Raw genomic sequence first — 21,835 nt, forward strand, 5'->3', positions numbered from 1 at the left:
TCCCTAATTCCCCTTCAGAACAGCTTGGAGTCAACCACATTGCTGTGGGTCTGGAGTCACATGTAGGCCAGGCCAAGCAAGGAGAGCAGATGGGATTTTACAGCAACCAATGACAGTTACCATGGTCACTGAGACTAGCTTTATAATCCAGATTAATTAATTAGATTTAAATTTCACCAGCTGCCATGGTGGGATTTGAGCCTATGTCCCCAGAGCATCAGCCTGGGCCTCTGGATTACAGCCCAGTGACATGATAGCCACATCACCATCTCCCCACAACAGGGCTGGCAGCTCAGCTAGGGGTTAAAGACCATGTCTGGAACCTATCCAGATTACATGGGTTGAAAAAGATCACATCTAGTTGATGACGTCTCAGGATGAACTCAGATGTCACTTGGTGAGGATTTCATACCAGCTTCTGTTCCATACCCACAACATTTGTCAACAGAAACATTTCACAACATACTTGCAATTTTTTTAGACTTAAGAGATTTGAAACCACTTTAAATGAGAGGTCACAGGATGCTGTTGCACCAGCATGTTGTATTACAGACTATTAGCTCATGAGTTCCTTTTTTTGTCCCGGTCTGTTTCCATCTCAACTGTCCTAAACCTAAGGATGTGAGAGCGATTTTCTACAACAGAAGGCAAACAATTTTAAAATATATAAGCCGAGAGGCCTTTTTTTAAAATATTCATTCATGGGATGTGAGCAAGGCCAGCATTTGTTGCCCATTCCCAATTGTCCTTGAGGAGGTGGTGGTGAGGCACTGCAGTCCATCTGGGGTGGGTTCACCCACAATGCTGTTAGCCCCAGCATTTTGACCCAATGACAGTGAACAGTGCAGGAACGGCGATAGAATTCCAAATAAGGATGGTGTGTGGCTTGGAGGGGAACTTGCAGCTGGTGCTGTTCTCAGGCATCTGTTGCCCTTCTTCAGCCCAAACCAGTTACTTCAAGACGATTCAAGAATAAGCCAAGTAAAGATTTAAGTCTTTAGATTAATTTCTTGGTCAAGAAATTGTAATGGTATGAGGCAAAGAGAGAGGAGCAAACAATATATATATATGAGAAAATAGTGAGAGGAAACATGGTTCTGATAAAGGTTTTTTACTGTGGTGTCCTCCACAGTCTATATTGTTTCTAAAATTTGTCAGTGGGATGGGGGTGTCACTGGCTGGGCCAGCATTTATTGCCTGTCCCTAATTGCCCTTGAGAACTAAGTGGTTTGCTAGACCATTTCAGAGGGCATTTAAGAGTCAACCACGTTGCTGTGGATCCGGGGTCACATGTAGGCCAACAGGTTTCCTTCCCTCAAGGACATTGGTGAACCAGATGGTTTTTTTACGACTTTTAATTCCAGATTTTTTATTAAATTCCAATTTCACCATCTATCGTTGTGGGATTTAAACCTGGGTCCCACAACGTCAGACCATGAGCTCTCTCCTCTGTCCCTACCCCCCTTTTTCATCCCCCTTTTTCCCATGTTCATTTTTATTTTATTTTAATATTTTTAAATCATTAAAAAAAAATTCTTTTCCCACTTATTTTCATTATAGTTTTTTTTAATATTTATTTCCATTTTCATTCATTGTTTTATTCCCAGCTTTTAGCCTATTTTCGATCTTTCTTCCCCCATCCCACCCCTACTAGGGTCATCTGTCACTTTCCAGTGTGCTTACCCTGGTCCGGCCAATATTATATCTTGCTTCCTTAAAATCACCATTAGCACCTCCTTTTGCCAGTACAACCACCATTAACAACTCTTTGACCTTTTGTTTATGACATCTTTTGCCATCTCTCCTTTGCCTCCACCTATCGCTGGCCTTCTAACCAACTACACCGGTTCCACCCCCCTTAATCAGTATATATTTCACCACATCTCCACCCTTCTTCAGGTCTGAAGAGTCATACGGACTTGAAACATTATCTCTGTCTCTCTCTCTCCACAGATGCTGTCAGACCTGCTGATGGTGGATGATGGTTTTTCCGGCATTTTTTGTTTTCGTTTCAGATTTCCAGCATCTGCAGTATTTTGCCTTTATCCCCAAAGCAATACCCTGGGTCCCTGGATTCCTTGTCCAGTGACAATATCACAACGCCACCCATATCCTCAATAATAACAGGAATGCAAAACTGGAAGCTTTCTGAAAAAACACACTGCATATATGATTAAACCTGTGCAACCTTCTGAACATAAAAGCGCAAGCTTGGGAATAGAAGGTTGGTTAATTTGGCGACACCTGGTGTTCTGATTGGTTTGTGATCAATACAAGACATCCCCAGTCCAAATGGAATAAAAGAAGACTGCTTTTGCTCAACTCTTACCTTTTTTCCAGTAACAAACAGCAAGGAGTCATTCAAACGGGCAACTTTTCTGGAAACGGGATCTGACTCACTCAAGCTGAAATTCGCATGTGGTTTAGAGGAACTTTGAATAATCACCTACAAAAAGAAAGGAGTCGAGAACATTAGGAGGGTTGACAAAACTCAGAAATCAAAGCCCAGGCCGCAAAGAGCAGAGCTTTTCAACAACATGCATTCGATCACAGAAGGAGGCCATTCGGCCCATCGTGTCTGCACCAGCTCTCCAAACGAGCAATGCACCTAGTGCCACTCCCCCATCACCCCCCCCTTTCTCCCCAGTAGCCCTGCACATTCTTCCTTTTCAGATAATGATCCAATTCCTTTTTGAATGACTCGATTGAGTTTGCCTCCATCACACTCTAAGGCAATGCACTCCAGGTCTTAACCACTCGCCGCATGAAAAAGTTTTTCCTCATGTCACCTTTGTTTCATTTACCAATTATTTTAAATCTGTGCCCTCTTGTTCTTGATTCTTCCACCAATGGGAACCGTTTCTCTCTATCTACACTCTTCAAACCTCTCATGATTTTGAATATGTCTATCAAATCTCTTCTCAACCTTCTCCTCTCCCAGGAAAACAGTCACAACTTCTCCAATCTGTCTTCATGGCTGATGTTCCTCATCCCAGGAACCATTCTCATGAACATTTTTTGCACTCTCTCTATTGCCTTCATATCCTTCCTAAAGTGTGGCACCTAGAATTGGATGCAATACTCCAGTTAAGGCCAAATCAGTGTTTTTATACAAGTTTAACATAAGCTCCTTGCTCTAGTATCCTAAGCCCCAATTAATAAAGCCCAGGATACTGTATGAATTTAAGTTGTTTTTTCATGACTGAGGTGCCTGCACAACAATTACAGCTGCAAATTCTGAACACATTCAGTATTTCAAATTACTGATTGACAATCCAGTTTTGGATGAGATTCACAACTTCCAAGGACTGCCCCCTTTTGAGGCACTGTTGTTCACTTCCTAAAGTTCTGATACATCAGAACATCTTTTTTTTTAATTCTTTCGTGGGATATGGGCGTCACAGACAAGGCCAGCATTTGTTGACAATGCATTGTCAATGACTACGAACTAACTAGCTAAATAGCTACTTACTAACTAACGAAAACCCTCCCCATTTCAGAGGGCAGTTAGGAGCCAATCATATTGCTGTGGATCTGGAGCCACATGTAGTCCAGGCCAGGTAAGGTTGGCAGATTTCCCTCCCTAAAGGGGAATTAGTGAACCAGATGGGTCTTTACAGCAATCAATGATAGTTACCATTACTGAGCGTAGCTTTTAGCTCCAAATGTATTAAATTTATTTATTAATTGGATTGAAATTCCTTCATCTGCCATGGGGTGGGATTTGAATCAATATCCAATCCACTGGATTATTAGTCTAGTGACATTACCACTACACCATTGTCTCCCCCCCATCATAATTTAAATGGAGCTGTCTTACCAGACAGAACTATTGTTGCTAACACCAGCAACCATTGCTGTTTCACCAGTAACAGATGGTTACGGCTTAAAGGTACTTGTTCTTTTTAAGGTTTATAGCGTGTCACCAGTGCATCAAATTGTAGCGAAGCTAAAATGGACAATTATAATTCAGCACTTTCCTTCCTCTGCGTAACTGTTATCATGTTGTCGGCTCTTAGGTTTTCATTTATTCTTCCATGGGGTGTGGGCCAGCTTTTGTTGCCCCATCCCTAATTCCCCTTAACCTGAACGGCTGGCTAGGCCACAAGAGTCAACCCTCATTGCTGTGGGTCTAGAGTCACATGTAGGCCGGACCAGATAAAGACAGCAGATTTCCTTCCCTCAAGGTGGGTTTTTAATAACGATAATTTCATGGCTACCATTACTGATGCTTTTAATTTAAATTCCACCAGCCGCTATGGCGGGATTTAAATCCATGCCCACGGTGTTTTAGCCTGGGGCTCTGGATAACAAACCCCAGTGAGATTACCACTGTGCCACTGTCTTCCCATAACCTCCACCTGAGTGACATTGAAAGCTCATGGTAGAAATCACCACATATTGGAATATCTCAAGTTAATATTCCCAAAACAGGTCTCAGTTTTCCTCAGTACTTAAATAGACAATCTCTTCCCAAGGCTGCACCCTAGATTTTTTTTTTATTCATTCACAGGATGTGGGCTTCACTGGCTGGGCCAGCATTTATTGCCCCTCCCTAGTTGCTCTTGAGAAGGTGGCGGTGAGCTGCCTTCTTGAACCGCTGCAGTCCACGTGGTATAGGTGCTCCCACAGTGCTGTTAGGGAGGTGCGTAACCTCTGGGCATTGTACAACCCGATGTATACTTCCACAGCTGCAAACATTGTTATTCCTTTCCCCTTCAACATTTCCACTGTTGCTGAAACCCTCACCCAGCCTCCTATTACCTTGAGACCTCTCAAACGCATTCTTCGCCACGCTCCATTGGCTCCCTGTCTCCATTCACAACCAATCACAAACAAGTTTGTTGTCTATGTTTACAAATCCCTTCCCCGTCCCCACCACCACTTCTCCCAACTCCTCTACTCCACACTATACAGTCTCCAACTCTGTCTTCCTGTGCACCACGCATTTAAATTCAGTGGCGGCAAGCTATCGACCGTCTAGATCCTAACCTCAGAAACACCCGCCCCAAAATCCCTAACTTTCACTATGTCCATCTCTGCTTCAAAAAGCCTCCTTGAAACATACCTCGCCTTTGACTGGCTCTCAAACTGCTCCTGCTACAGGTTTTCCATTCCTTATGCGAAATGTTTTGGAATATTTTGGTAAATCAAAGACACCATTCTAGTGCAAGTTACTGCAAAACAATGATTAGCATTTGCCTACAGTCAATGCACTTCAACATTAATTCAGTATTTGATATTTTCAGGGGTGATCATACTTTTCACAAACATGTTTGTGCAAGCCTGAAGGCTGTACTTTCAATATTATGATTGGAATAAGGTAATGACTTTCCCTCCAAATATAAATTCCCCTGGACTCAGAGGAATTGAGAACAGGAGGGGAATGTCATCATCAGAAGTAATTGAAAAGGCTCCATCTGCTGAACTTCTGTTCCATTTCCCTCCATGTGCAAAATCAAGTAAGTAGACCGGGGGGGGGCACGGAATTAGTGCTTCTTTTACATCCAAACTGCACATCAAGGAGGGGCACCATCAGGAAGTGCTTTGTTGTACAAGCAAAAAGAGCCAGCTTAATCCAAGTTAAAGGAGACAGGTTTGCAGCAGGAGAATGAAAGTACTTGATGTACATCACTCAGTTCCTGCAAAGTAAACAAATCTTTGGCACAAAACCTCCATGCCCTGAAGGAATTTGCAACGAAATTTCAATGTGGAATTTGAAGTGAGAGATCAGCATCAAAAGATTTCTTACAGGCTATTTGGACGGTTTCCAAAATGCTGAGCACTTGGTGTGGTTAATAGCTTTTCTTGGCATGTAACAGAAATTAGCACAAGTCGTGCAGTTTATACAGAAAAAGTGACCATTTGTAATTGAGACAAAACATAAAAAGAGATTTGCTCAACTAGAATCTTATCAACTGCACAACGGAGATTTAAAGCAAAAGCAAATGACAGTGAAATGCAAGCTCAACAAATAGTTGTTTCATCACAATTTTAAAAAAAATTTAGCATGGATAGTTGCAAATACACTGGATCCCACAATAGGTACACCAGAGGAAGAATTAATTCTCTCCAAAACTACCCGCATAATGCACTGGCATCTTAAGGTTTAATTTCTTTCCAATTTGGGACTAAACTCTAAGGGTAAATGCACATATCTTCACCTTCATCTAACTATAGCTTCAGCAGTGTCCTGTCAGTTATGGACCAAAACAGATCATCATATATTTTCAATGCACCCGAAATGAGCGGATATGTAACAAGGTAATTACAACCAAGCAACAATGTGTGAGGCCTCAGCAAGAAAGCTCAAAATCAATCGTGCCATCTTCTGGAATGCCACTGGCACAACGATGCCAACAGCAGTAAAGGGTTATGATGCCACTCACCGACGTCAGCACAGGCTCATTCCAGTCAAAGGTACCAGATGACTATTTTCAACAAAGCTGATGAGTGGATATGTTAAGAACAACAACATCATGCAGCGGAGAAAAGACTTGCATTTACAAAGAGCCTTTCAGATGCCCTTAGGTGCTTTACAACTAATGTGGTACTTCTGAATGGTATGGAAATGTGGCGGCCAATTTGCGCACAGAAAGCTCCCACAAATAGCAATGTGATAATGACCAGATGATTTTAATGATGCTGCTGAGGAATAAATATTGGCTGTTGTCACTAGTTTAGTTGGACTAATGGATCCTGGTTGCACGCTTGTTTCAGGATAACCGAATTGGCATTATAGACATAGCAGATCAGTACACGGTTCTTATGTAGAACACATTCTATTTATTTACAAAGGAACTCAGCAGCTACACTTGCGTACTTACAACTAAAACCATGTCTCTACATTACAGACTCTTACTCTAGGCTACTAACTAGTAACTACAGACAACAAACTACTAAGGTAGCCCGCGCTGTTCTGTCATTGGATAATAAGATCATGTGAGATAATAAGATCATGTGATCTTCCATTATAACATTCTTCTTAAAGGTAGATTACACGTCAGATTACCACATTGGCCAAGGAACCACAGATAGCTCCCCTGCTCTTCTTCAAAGACATTGCCATGGGATCTTTAACATTCACATGAGAAGGCGGACAGGTATAATGTCCCATCTGAAAGATAGCACTGCCAAAAGTGCAGCATTCCCTCAGTAATGCACCAAAGTGTCAGCTTTGTTTTTTACATTGAAACCCTGGAATGGGATTTGAACCCACCACTTTCTGATGCAAAGGCAAGGGTGCTACCAACTGAGCCATGGCTGGCACCCCAAGCCTTCTTCAAGGTACAGAGCACCACTGACAGGAACCATGTGGCAAGTTAAGAACCTGTTCAACATCCCACTGTGTTTGCGAATCAGAAATGACCAAATGATACATACCCAAATGATAATGAGTATGAACGCACAGTTTCACAAGACTTCCCATGATGATCCATTTCAAACATGACTCATGACATCAAATCATACCTTGACAATGAACACACAACACATAAGGCAGAATTTTCCCACCCTCCAGCAGTGGGTTTGAAGGCCAGGGACCTCGTAAAATGCAGTGTGAGACCTGTCAGCCACCTACCTGCCTGTTCCCTACCTGTCCCCCATTTTATGGGGGGTGGTGGAAGTGTTAGGCACCCCACCCACCCTTGAGCTCATTGAGGCCCTTACTTTACCCTCCCCACAGCCTCTCAAAACTAGCCCTCCCAACCTCTCCTACACCTCGCTGGGGCCTGACAACCAGGCTCCACCAATACCCCAAGTTTACCTTCAGTCCAATTTCCATTAGTTGTTCTTCAAGGACTGGCTGTAGTCCCAGCAGTGGCCACTGCTCAAACTTGGCGCTGTTGGGACTACAAAGCTGCATTGGATTGGCCGGTAGCTCTCTAGAGCGGGGCTTCATCCCCAGCTGGGGGTGGAAGTCTCGCCCTCAACCAATTAACAGCCCTCCAAATGTTAAATGGCTGCAAGGCAGCCAGTATCCATGCTGACTCTTCGGGAGCTGGGGCAAAAAACACATCTACCCAAAAAGCCCTGTCCATGTATTCCAAAAGGTAAGAACATCCCAAGAAACAGCAAACAATCATACACAGTTGCAGGGCAGAAACATAACACAGACATAACGTCATAGTGGTATTGTTGCTGGGCTAATAATCCAGAAACCCAGGGTAATGCTCTGGGGACCTGGGTTCGAATCCCCTGGAATTAAAAATCTAATGATGAACATGAAACCATTGCTGGTATTAAAGAAAAACCCATCTGATTCACTAATGCCCTTCAGGGAAGGAAATCTGCTGTCCTTACCTGGTCTGGCCTACATGTGACTCCAGGCCCACAGCAATGTGATTGATTCTTAAATGCCCTCTAAACAAGGGCAATTAGGCATGGGCAATAAATGCTGTCCTAGCCAGTGATGCCCACATCCTGTGAATGAGTTTTTAAAAAAACTGAATGAATAAAAAAAACATGTTCAAGCAATGGATTTGATGTCTGGGTTCCATTGGGGTTGCTGTTCAACATGCCCTAGGGTGATGGTGTGTTGGCTGCTGCAATATGTAGTCATTAGAAAAGCAATATACCTTTTGTCTAACTAGGAGTAGCCACAAACCACAAGGAAACAAGAGGAGCAAGGGAAAATGCAGAATGGCTAACAGAAGCCAAGGAAAGAGGATGGGTTCCCTAAGTTCCACCTTCACAGCTCTTTCTTTGTATTCTGCCTTTATGTTTCAATTATGTTTTTCTAAATATAATTAGCTTTTCTGCAATAGGAAGATAATACAGCATAGACGGCAGGTTCCCAAAGCATGAGTCATGACAGGGCCTGCAGCTCTGAGACCATAATGGCAGCAGTGGAACAGAGACTCTGTCAGGAAAGTCCTGGGACCAGCTCCAAGACACCATAATACACGCATCCAATTTATTTTCCTGGCTCGCAGTTCGCTAGAAGGGGAGGGGAGTGAACAAGTTTCACCCAGGCAGCCTCAGTGTTTTCACATGCTTGGCGATACTCAGCTCTACCGCACCACCGCCTCTCTCGACTCTTCCATTGTTGCTAAGTTATCTGCTTACTCGACATCCAGTGCTGGATGAGCAGAAATTTCCCACCATTGAATATTGGGAAGGCTGAAGCCATTGTCTTCAGTCCCCTCTTAAAACTCCATTTCTTAGCGACCGACTCTGTCCCCCTTCCAGGCAACAGTCTCACCTTCTCAACAAGCCACCATCCCAAGGGCAACTAGGGATGGACAACAAACACTAGCCTTGCCAGCAACTCTCACATCCCATGAAAGAATAAATGTCTGAGGTTAAGCCAGCCTGCTCAAAATCCTGCTGTAACATTTCATCCTCAGATAAACTTCCAACCTCATATTTGTGCCATCACCAAGAGCGCCTATTTCCACTGCTGTAACATCACTCAACTTTGCCCCTGTCACAGCTCATCTGCTGCTGAAACCCTCATTTGTGCCTTTGTTATGTTAGACTTGACTATTCCGACACGCTCCTGGCTGATCTCTCACATTCTACCATCCCTAAATATGACATCAACCAAAACTCTGCTGCCCGTGCTTTAACTGGCAGCAAGTCCCGTTCCCCCACCATCCTGGTGCTCGCTGACCGACATCAGCTCCCAATCAAGCAACAGCTTGATTGTAAAATTCTTATCCTGGTTTTCAAATCCTTCCATGGCCACGCCCTTCCCAAACTCTGTAATGTTTGGGGGAGATGGTGGCATAGTGGTAACATCACTGGACTAGTAATCCAGATACAAAAACAGAAATACCTGGAAAAACTCAGCAGGTCTGGCAGCATCGGCGGAGAAGAGCTAACAGAACTAGGTCATGAGGACTCGAAACGCCAACTTTGTTCTTCTCCGCCGATGCTGCCAGACCTGCTGATTGTTTCCAGGTATTTCTGTTTTTGTTTTGGATTTCCAGCATCCGCAGTTTTTTGTTTTTATTTTTGTTTATATAGTAATCCAGATAATTCTCTGGGGGCATGGTTTCAAATCCCACCACAGCAGCTGGGAGGGAGCAGGCGATTGGCTGTGCACCACCATTTTACATGAGCACAGAAATCTCCCTGATGCACAGAGCTGCCTCAGGGAGAGTAGTTTGATTTTTTTTTAAATTTTAATAAAGAAAAAAAAAATTTTAAGACATGTCCCCTCATGCGACAGTGTCACATGAGCTGGGGCATGTCAATGAACTTTAATACAACGTTTTATTCAATTTATAAACACTGCATGAAACCTCATTCCGCCCGTGGATGAGGTTTCATGAGAAATGCGAAGGTCTCCTGGGCTTAAGCTTGGATGGGTAGCTCCTTTAAGTATTCCAATTGATATTTAAATGGCCTTAGTAGGCCATTGACAGCCAACTCCGGTGCGCGCCCGCCGAACTGAAAGTCGGAATGACGCGTGGTGACATCGGGGCGCACGCCTGACATCACCGCGCGTCATTTTATGCATCGGTGAGCAGGCCCCACCCCCACACACTGACCCAAAGATTCTGACCCTAGTCTCTGTGATAGTGACCATTAAACCATCATTGATTGCTGTAAAAACCCATCTGATTCGCTGATATCCTTTAGGGAAGGAATTCTGCCATCCTTACCCAGTCTGGCCTACATGTGACTCCAGGCCCATAGCAACGTGGTTGACTCTTAACTGCCCCCCCTGAAATGGCCGAGTAAACCACTCAGTTCAAGCACAGTTAGGGTTGGGCGACAAATGTTGGCTTTGCCAGCGACACTCGCCCCATGAAAGAATAATTTTTTTAAAGACTCCTAGAGCCCCACAACCCTCAAGATAGCCATGACCGTCTAATTCTGATGCCTTGTGCATCCCGAATTTTAATTGCTCCACATTTGGTGGCTGCTCCTTCAAACTGCCTGCGCCCTCAGATTTGGTATCCACCACACCCCCACCCACCCCCCCGCCCCACAACGCACCTCTCTGCCTCTCTCCCTCCCTTTCTTCCTTTCAAACACTCTTTAAAACATAACCATTGATCCTAGGATGTCCTTACATGGTTTGGTCTCATATTTTGTTTTATGATGCTCCTAGGGACATTCCGTTATATTAAAGGCGCTATATAAAGGTACTATATAGGCGCTATGTAAGTTGTTATGACATATTGGGCTGAATTTTGCCGTCGGCGAGCAGGGGGCGGGGCCAGCTTGCCGACCCGCAAAATGATGCGGGATAATGTCGGGCTGAAACCCCGAGGTCATCCCGCCCCATTTAAATTTTCAGGAAGGCGGGGGTGCAGCAAACTCAGCTGTGGGCCCGCCGACATGTCAATGGCTAATTGAGGCCATTGACAGGATCATTTGAACAATTAAAGGATCTGCCCGTCCAACCTTAAGGTTAGTGGGAAGGCCAGGAGCCTCGGTGAGCAACAGAAAAAACATGAAACCCCATCCACCGGCGGGATGAGGTTTCACGTAGAGTTTAAAAAACTTTAATAAAGTTTGAGTGAAATTTATTAACGGGTCCCATCTCGTGTGACATTGTCACATGAGGGGGACATGTTAAGGATTTTTTTATTTTTCTATTTTTAATGTTTGTACAAGTGTCAGCGATCACCTTGAGGCAGCACTTAGCCTCAGGGAGATGTGCGCTCTTTCATGCGCATGTGGGAAAGAGCGCGCTGTCGCTTTTGGGGAATCTCCCCCTGCCCACACAGGAAGCACATAGCTCTTCCTGCTGGACATCATGCTAGGTGGGCCTTAATTGGCCCGCCTACGTAAAATGGCGGTGGGGCCCGCTTCTCCGGCGGGGATCGGCTCCCCACCCGCCGGACATTGGGTCAGGCCCGCCCACCCAACAGGCAGAAAATTCTGCCCATTATTTTTACTGAGAGTAATGGGATGCTGTGAGACCCCCTACAGCCCACACTGTGGGCACGATAACATTTCAGACTATTGTCGCAATCTGGTATTCTGCGACTGCACTGTCGCCACACAAAACATTAAGTAGCCAGGGCCAGAATGTGAAGATCACCCACTTTGTATTGACAGAATTAGAAAGTTAAACAGCTTTCAATCAATTTTGCGGTCTGCTCCAGATTCTCAGGGGTCAGTCCGATGAAGGTGCGCTGGTTTTATGGCCCACTATTCTGGTGAGCTGTTCTCTTCCATCGGACACTACTTTTCAGCCCCCAGGGCTGCCTTTGCTTCCTCCGCTGGTGTTTTAGTGCTGATGCCCTTAATAATCACTTCGAACACAATGCTTTGTGCTTGGTAGCATTTTGACAAGCCGTAACACCATCACACATCTTCTGGTCCGGCTTATAAAAGGAATTCATGTCCTCAGGGTAGGAAGCATCTAGTTACAATGTGTGCCAACGGGTTCACACCTTGTTGGCTATAGCTCTCTTGGAGACATAAATTAACCCATCATCAGCAGTTTTCCATCTATGAAAGGTGAGGGAGACACAGCAAGCAATCCATTTCAGATTGGAAATGGGTGCCTTCATATGGCACACCTCTGCAGATGGCTGAAGAGGCCAACCCTTGAGAGGCAAGTTCCGCTATTGTGCCGCACATGAAGCTACACTAGTGGCCCTACAAATGCTTAAATAATATTCTCCTTCTGGGGGCCAGCTGGCCAGTTGCTGGTTTCCTGCCATTGTCTCATTCCTTTTCACCTTAGCTTCCCTTGAACTAACCTCCAGCTGGTGATTACTGTTCCCATGATTGATTTTCACTTCTGCTGTGACAGCAGCCAGCAAACTCTCCTTCGCTTTCTTTCAATTTCTTCACTCATTTTCCCTTGGCCTGCGGGTCCCCGTCATCAGCTCATAAAACCAGATGAACCAGTTCAATCTCTCTTCAATTATCTTTCCCCAGCCAGTCGCCGACAATTAACTATTGATACCGGCTGTAAGGCAGAGTAGTCAGCTCAGCAGCATACTGGCAGCTGTTTACCAACAGGGCACTTATTAGCGTTCTTACCTTAAAATCCAGTGGCAAGAAAGATGATTCAACAGCAGTGTCCTCTTCCAGGCTAACGTGCCCAGCATTGAGGCTCTAATCACTCAAAACCGTCTGCGCTGGGTGAGACATGTCGTCCGTGTGCCTGACACCAGCCTCCCAAAGCAACTGCTCCATTCAGAGCTCTGTCGTGGCAGGAGACTCCCAGGAGGAGTCCTCCAAGCATCCCAGAAGAGGACAAACATCCCCGCCGACTCATGGGAGGCCCTGGCTTGCCACTGACCAGAATGAGGAAGGTTCATCCGGGAAGGCGCCGAACCCATTGAAAGGCTTCGTCGGGAAGACACAGAGGCAAAGTCGAGATGTCGGAGAGAGGGCACAAACCTCCAAACAACCCATCTACCCAACCCTTCAAGTACCACCTGCCCCGCATGTGGCAGAGCCTGCAGGTCGCAGATTGGACTTATCAGACACCTCAGAAACTGGGAGCAATTCGTCCTCAATCCCAAAGGATTGCCTAAGAAGAAAGTACAGACGAATTTCCCAAAGTATAGAATGAAGTTGGATGCTGGTTTATAAAGAAAACAACAGCTTTACCTCCCATTTAGTGCGCTGCCTGCAGCCAAAAAGTAATCTCCTCTCCCTCAGGCGTTGATTTTCAAAAACGGTGACAAGGCAGATCAAATGCACACCCAACATCAATACATCAATACGAGGGAAAATAGTCAAAACAATTAATTGGAGTAAACCTGTGGATTACCTGTATGATAACAGTCTAGAAGTTTGAGTGCTCCTCTGGCCTCCCTGCTAAAAGAATTCCCCCCAGCCCACACAAGTTGCCCAGCGGCATTTAAATCAAACCCAATCGAACCCAGAGGCAAAAAAATAAACACATTTCTGGAGCACTAGGTGAGTTTCTAGCTCACTAGTCCAAAATTGGACTAAGTTAAAATGAGGCCAGTGGTTTCTGGTGGAGTTGTAACTAATGCAGTACCTATCACGTTTATCCAGTTTTCCAGTCAGGCCATTATCTACTATTCCACAAACTCCTTTAGTTCACTTTCTAAAGGGCAAGTTACTTGTCCTCTTCATTACAAACAGATGGCCAAATCCCTATGCTTGGGCCCAAACAGACAATGTTACTGTTGGCCAGGCCAAACCTTACTTAAAGATAACAAAATCTGTTTGCAATGTTGCTGATTAATCGCTATATAATCATATTCCCCTGCTCCCTCATGTACTGTCACCACCTGCCTGATCTTCGTTGAATAAATATTTATTTCAACCACTAATCAATGAAATTAGAAAAAAGGTTTTGTATCTGCAGTGATCAGTCAATTTCCTTCTTCGTTTTTTAACTGTTCTTCTTCCTTCAATTGTTTTAGTTTTCTCCTTTGCCGTTCACCAGTGAGACAGAGACGGCAAAAAACATTTCCCCCAAGCCGTATCGCAGCATAATATGGCTCCCAGGTATAGATATATTCCCTCAGACCGAAGAGAAAGTTTTTGACTGCAGTGTTGCTTTAATTGTTTTCAGTTCTGATTTGCAAAGAGATTACAACGCCAACCTACAGCTTCAGTTATAGCACAATGACATGGGGATGATTTGGATATCTAGAAAGGTCACACATGACTTAAAGAGCCCACATCCCATTCAGCATTGTTCCAACACCCACCTGTGTGACCTACCTGGGAACCCTGTGCTCCAATTTCACCACTACTTTCTTCCCAATCCCCCTTCCCCCACCCCACCCATTCCAATTGCTCCACCGCTTTTTGAATTCTCCTAACTTTTTTTTAAAAAATCTTATACAGGGGACGAGTATTAATTTATATAAAATGAATAGGAAGCAGGGCTGCAGAAAATGCAATTTAAAGGACACCTTGCCTTTACTGCAGCAGGAAGGATAATGTTGACTTGACAGGAGAATCTAAGAGAGCTGAGTAAGAGAGTGTGAACAACAGCAACCTGACTGAGAACACCAAACTGTGAATCTACCAAGCCTACATCCTCAGCATGTCCCTCTACAGTGGTGACACCTGGACAACACATGCCAGGCAGGAGAAAAGGCTGACGGTTTCTACCTTCGCTCTCTCACACGCTGTATCCTCGGCATCTCTTAGCAGGACAAGGTCACCAACTCGGAGGTCCTGGAGTGTGCTAATTCCATCAGCACATGCTCATTGCTAAGCCAACGATATCTGCGCTTGCTTAGCCACGTTCATCACATGGATGACGGCCATCTACCCCAAGGACCTTCCGTGCAGTGAACTGGCCACTGGGTCACGACCTTCAGGGCGTCCATACCTCCACTACAAAGACACCTGCAAGGGAGATATGAAGATGGCGGATATTGACACTGACAACTGGGAGACAGTCGCTGACGGTCATGTCCTCTGGAGACCGACTGTTTGGAAAGGCATTGGAAGGGTCGGGCAGAAACGAAAAGCTGGCTGAGGAGCAGGTCCAGAGAAAACAGAGGCCAGTGAATTCAGCCCACTGTCTTCCTCTGTAGAAAATCTGGCAGAGACAGCAATGCCAGAGTGGGGCTCCTGAGCCACACCAGGCGATACTTAACACTGAGTTGACCACCATGGCGCAAACCATCATCTTGCCACAAGGACAGGAGAATCATTAGCGCATACAGCTTTAAAATGAACAGAATCAAGAGCAACTTGGACATTTACAGGGAAGGCAAAGCGACCAACAAGCTCCACAAAACAACTTCAACAGCTTGTGAGGCAACTGCAATTGCGAGCAGCAAACACCCTTACAAAGTACACATGGTTCCAGAATCCTAGGCAAGGGTCATCGAAAATTCACAAGCGCTCCAATAGGATATTAAATGGGGGCTTCATTTAATAAAGAATTTAATTTAAAAAAGCAGAGAGAAAAAACTGTCCCAAATAAGTCTGTTGGCTTTATATAACTGCAGACTTGGGAAAGAATCAGAAACGTAGCAGAGCTTCCTGTATTTGGAACAACGTAATCCCAAAGAGTAAACGATTGTTATTGTTCTGCTTGAAGTTCAATTAGCAAACTCCCACGCTGAGAGTAAACACTGCAAACCACTTCACACATCTTAGCTCAGGTATGTCCACAAAACCACCATCGTTTTGCAATGTCAAAACTTTCCATTATCTTATCAGTTCACCGCACAGAAGGTCTTTGGGTGTACAGCCGCCATCCACATGATGAACTTGGCTGAGCAAGCGCAGAAATCATTATGGGACTGGAGTAGCAACCTATAGATCATGAGTTTGGACCCCATGAGAGCAAATTGTAAAATTAAATTGAATAAACCTGACCAGCTGACCCTGGATAAAAAATGACCATGAAACTGCCAGATTGTTGGAAGGATTCTGCTGCTTTAACTAAGAAATACTTTTTTTTTCATTTATATAGCACCTTTCATGGCTTCAGGAAGTCTTAGCATGTTTTACATCCAATGAGATACATTTGAAGTGCATTCACTGTTGTAATGCAGGAAACTCAGCAGCCAATTTGCCCACAGCAAACTCCCACAAACAGCATTGTGAAAATCATTGGATAAGCTGGTTTTTTATTAGGTGAGGGATAAATTTTGACCAGGACTGCAGGGAGGATTTTTTTTATTCATTCACGGGATGTGGGCTTCGCTGGCTAGGCCAGCATTTATTGCCCATCCCTATTTGCCCTATGTTTTCTCAAAATAGTGCCAAGGGATCTGTTATGTCCGGCGAAGGGGGTCTTAATTTAAACACCTCATCAAAAAGATGGCACCTCGGACAGTGCAGCATTTCCTCAGTACTGCACTGAAGGGTAGATTTTGTAATCAAGGGCATGGCTTTCACTGCCAGATGAGGGCGAGTATGGAGGCTGGTGAGCATGAAAATCTGTTGGCTGGCACCAACCCACCCCAAACCATTTTCCTGGAGGTGGAAAGGGAGTCTGCAGGCCCAGATGCCACATGTAGCCAATTAAGGGGATTAACTTGCCACTTAAGGCCTATTGTACAGCTCTTACAGGGCTTTAGTGAGACTGATCTGGAGTACTGTGTACAGTTTTGGTCTCCCTCTTTAATGGTATTCGAAGCAATTCAGTGAAGGTCCACTCAACTGATTCCTGGATGAAGGGGTTAGCTTATGAACAGGTTGGGCCTATCCCATTGGAGTTTAGAAGTATGAGAAGTGATGTTATTGAAACATATAAGATTCTGAGGAAAAAGGCAAAATACTGTGGAAGCTGGAAAGCTGAAACAAAAACAAAAACTGCTGGAAAAACTCAGCAGGTCTGACAGCATCTGTGAAGAGAAAGACAGAGTTAACATTTCGAGTCCGTATGACTCTTCTTCAGAGCTGAGGAGTTTGACAGGGTGGATGCTGAGAGGATGTTTCCCCTTCAGGGGGAGTCTAGAACTAGGGGACACAGTTTAAAATTTAGGGATCTCCCAATTAAGACTTGAGATGAAGAGAAATTCTATCTCTCAGAGGTTTGTGGGCCTGTGGAATTCTCTTCCCCAGAGGCCAGTGGAGGCTGGGTCATTGACTATATTCAAGGCCAAGTTAGACAGATTTTTGATTGACAAGGGAGTCAAGGGTTATGGAGGGCAGGCAGGGAAGTGGAATTGAAACCACAATCAGATCAGCCATGATCTGATCGAATGGCAGAGCAGGCTCGAGGGGCCCAATGACCTACACCTGCTCATATTTCTTGTATTCTTGTGTAAAAAGCCAATGAGAATTTCCCAGTCAATTTGCACCCCCTCCCCCCCCACCATAGGCTAGGCCAGCTACCTGAGGCAGCCTCCTGGGATGGGGTAGCAGTGCCCCAGGCAGGCTTCGAGACCCTCCCTTCCTGCCTAGCCACAGGCCACCTCCAGCTGCTGATTCCATTTTTAAAATTTCATAGCTTAAAAAGTTCGACGGGGGGCGGGGGAGTGCTTCAAGATGGAGGTGCCCTCTTTCTCTCTCTCTCTCTTACTTGAAAAGGCAGGCTGCAGCTCCTTCTGTGCCGGAGGGACTCCTCTTGGCCTTCTAGTTTCCAGGGCCCGCCCACTCTCCTTAAATGAACGTCGAGCCTGCCCTCCGGCCTCTAAAAGGACTATTCGGGGAAAATCACTGCCGGACTGTTTCCCACACACTGCGCGGCTGTGGTGCCCACTTGATCCCAGGATCCTGCCCCAAAACTCAAAATCCTGCCCCCTAGTCTCTGGAGTGAGATTTGAAACTCCGGACTCAGAGAAGAGTGTGCACAACTTCGGACTCAGAGAAGAGTGTGCTGAGGCCAAGCCAGAACTGGCACGGTTAATGCTCTTCAGGGAAGGGAATCAGTCAGCCCCACCCTGCTCTGGCAAACACACGATGCCTGTTGCACAATGTGTTCAGGTTCAGATTTCCTAAGCTCTGGCAGCCCAGCTAGACAGCTCCCCATGACATCGAATGTCTGATTTCACTGCAGAGCAAGTTACGCTAACAAGAGGGCTCTGCCATCGAGAATTAAAGTGAATTGAGGCAAAAGGGCAAATGCACCCTTTCAGATAAAGAACGCAGCTCCTGCCCTAAACCAGTACCAACGATCAGAAGTATATAACCGATATAGAGTCTCACTCATACAGGCAAAGCATCTTTTACCTGTAAAATTCTTCCATCTGCTGTTCCAAGATGACCCACTGTGGAATTTCCAATTACAGACACAATGATGGACGTCAGCTTAGTATCATCCAGCTCTCCACTAAATCTGTCAATGCGGCCGAGAACTGGCGATGTCTTGGTTGGTTTCTCCCAACAATCTCTCATGTTCTGGAAAAGGGGAAGGGAAAGCATAAATAGATCATAAATAGATAGCAGGAAGTGTGTATCAAACTGCTGAGGAAACGGATAACACTGCTCATCTGGGAGAAGGTGGGAAAAAGTGCACCAAAAATTGGTGCACACTGTGGAAAGACCAGCTGGTCTCATATGAGGTTGCTTACAGCGTGTCAGAGGTCAGCTTGTGGAAGCTGTTTGTAGGAGTGTGGAAGCTGTTGCGACCTCTGCAATGTAAGCATTCAAGAAGATATTTGTAACAAAGACAGCATCACAGTATTGTTGACCATTCCTCAGAATATTAGTGTGTGCCTCACGATTTGAGGTTGCATGTAATTTTTTTCTGAAGTGTTTACATTCTTTGGAATATGAAGTGGAATTGGCTGGTTTAATAAGTTGGATAAAAAGAATCAATCCTGGTACAAAACAGACATTTTCATTTGATTGCTTATGAAAATAATCAAAGAAAAATTTGAAATCTAGATTTTTGACTTCATTTTTTTTTATTCGTAGATCCGATCCCGGCAACAGTACTCATCTTCTCCCGATAGGCCAGCCACATAAGCAAATTTGTTCAGAATGGGTTTTGAATAAACAAATCAAAGCACAAGTCCGGAGTGCACGCACACACACACACACACACACACACATCGGCAATGATTCAAGCCAGCAAAGGTCATAAAGGGAACAGTAACAGGGACAAGAGAGGGAGGCAAAAAAGCAGGAACCCATTGATGAGCGGTCTCAACAGGCACTAAAAAAGTAAAGTCAGAGCGCTGTGAGGTAGGTTAGAAAGAGCCAAGAACGTGGCACTGGCGGCCAGGTCAAGGAAGGGGGAGAGGGCAAAACATAGCATTGCAGCTTGGGGATCACCATCTTGAACCCTAGGCCCTGACAGAGGTTAGTGCAAAATATAATGGTTACATTTCAACAGGATTTGAGCAATTTTTGAGCAAATTAGAATGTATTTTTTAAAACCTCTTACATATTTATTACTATGTTTCATCTTAACTTGCTGGGACAGTAGGAGGCAAAATAAATAATTTTCAAAGAATATTTGATTGGTTGACCCTCTCCATTCTTTTACTAGAAGGTTCCACAAATGGGTTATTCGTAAGAATTCGATAGCAGATAAAGAAGCCACTCGGTCCATTGTGTCCATGCTATCCCACTGTCCTGCCCTGATCAATAGCCCTGGACCTTCCTCTGCTTCGGGGCAGTACATTTTCATCATTGTTGAGGTATTTTCTCATTGAAACTTCAGCGACGTGATTAACTGGCACACAGACTATGTGCTCAGCCTAAGTTTGAACCCATCAGTTGAAAGAAATGTGCCTACGATCCAGCCGTCTCAAGTGTGATCTCCTAAGGGAAATGTCACTGAGACACCGAGGGCAGAATTTTCCCGACACGCCAACGCATAAAATGATGCACGATGGTCATCGAGCGTGCATCCCGATGTGATCCGGCTCAGTAACGATATTTCGTTCGGCGGGTGGGTGCCAGAGTCAGCTGCGCGCCTGCCGATATGCGAACAGCCTATTAAGGCCATTAAGGATCTAATTAAGGTTATTGGAATCATTGCCCGTCCAACCTTAAGGTTGGCGGGCAGGCAAAAAAGGCCAAGCGGCCTTTGCGTTTCTTAGGAAGCCTCGTCCACGAGCAGGATGAGGTTTCCTAAAGCGTTTATTAAATAAATAAAAACGTTTTCATACATTTAAAAACATGCCCCAACTCATGTGACAGGGGGCACGTTTAAACAAATTTTTACACATTTTATTTAGTGATTTTATTATCGATTCAATCTCCCTGAGGCAGCTCCATGCCTCAGGGAGATTAAAGCGCTCCTTCATGCGCATGCATGAAAAAGCGCTGGCCCCGACTCTCTCTCCTCCCCCTGCCCGCGTAGGTAGCGCTGAGCGGGCAGCTGAGCGCTACCGGCCGCGTACGACGCTGAGCAGGCCTTAATTGGCTCCACCCGCGTAAAATGGCGGCGCGGAGCCGATCGTGGGCAGCGATCAGCTCCGTGCCCAGCCCCGCCCACTCCCACCAAGCCTGCCCGCCATATTGAAAAATCTTGCCCTTAGATTTGATCTGAAAGTATGATGGACAGGCAAACAACGTTTATAATATTAATGATGTAAAATGGAAAGAAAAAGAGTTACATAAGCGCAACGCAGTCTTTAATTCAGGATAAGTTACTGACCCCCCATCCCTGCCACTTCTATGGAGGGGCTGTTTACTTTCACCAACAGCTTGTCAGGATCAACACTATTTTGGTGCTTGGTACATGGATCTGCAAATATATTCCAGAATAACACAACAAGCACAAGCCGTCCACAGACTCGTGGCTCAAAATCAAATACGCAACAGTGGCTTATATTTATATAGTGCCTTTAACAAATAAAACACCCCAAGGTACTTCCCCTAAGGAGCATTATAAAGCGAAAGTTGGCACTGAGCCATAAAAGGAGATATGAGGGTTGATGGCGAAAATCTTGGTGAAAGAGGTAGATGTTAAGGAGTGTCTTAAAGGAAGAAAGAGAGGTAGAGAGGTAGAGAGATTTAGGGCTCAAGAGCTTAGGGCCTATAGGCAGCTGAAGGCACAGTCGCCAATTAAAATCAGGGATGCTCAAGAGGCCAGAATGAGCTTTGTACAGGTATGTTGGAGGGTTATCGGGTTAGAGGAAATTACAGAGATGGGAATGGACAGGACCACTAAAGGATTTTGAAAACATGAGATTTTTAAAATCAAGGTGTTACTTGACCAGGAGGTAATGTAGGTCAGCAAGCACAGTGGTGGTGGGTGAGCAGGACTAGGTGCAAGGACACAGGTATTTTTAAATGACCTCAAGTTTATGGAAGGTAGAATTGGGGAAGCCAGCCAGGAGTGCACTGAATTATTCAAGTCTAGAGGTAACAAAGTTATGAATGAGGGTTTCAGTAGCAGATGAGCTGAGGCAGGAGCAAAATTGGGTGATATTACAGATGTGGACGTAGGTAGCCTTAGCAATGGTACGGATATGATCAGCAACTTATCTCGGGGTCAAATATCCGAATAGTCTGATTTAGTCTCAGACAGTTGCCAGGGAGCTGGCTAGTGTCAGTAGCTAGG

At 45.0% G+C, this 21,835-nt stretch overlaps 1 protein-coding gene across 2 annotated transcripts in view; it reads right to left on the reverse strand.

The window, feature by feature from the left end:
- The window catches only part of mst1rb (macrophage stimulating 1 receptor b), a 138,230-nt gene that overhangs the window by 67,596 nt on the left and 48,799 nt on the right, over positions 1-21,835 (reverse strand). For both annotated transcript variants that reach the window (XM_041190791.1, XM_041190790.1), the window contains exons 3-4: positions 18,547-18,714; positions 2,330-2,446 (exon numbers count right to left, since the gene is read on the reverse strand). In XM_041190791.1, the coding sequence (XP_041046725.1) occupies positions 2,330-2,446; positions 18,547-18,714 (285 nt within the window). The remainder of the gene's footprint in view (positions 1-2,329; positions 2,447-18,546; positions 18,715-21,835) is intronic.

Source organism: Carcharodon carcharias, chromosome 7 (assembly GCF_017639515.1).
Source record: "Carcharodon carcharias isolate sCarCar2 chromosome 7, sCarCar2.pri, whole genome shotgun sequence".
Classification (NCBI taxonomy): domain Eukaryota; kingdom Metazoa; phylum Chordata; class Chondrichthyes; order Lamniformes; family Lamnidae; genus Carcharodon; species Carcharodon carcharias.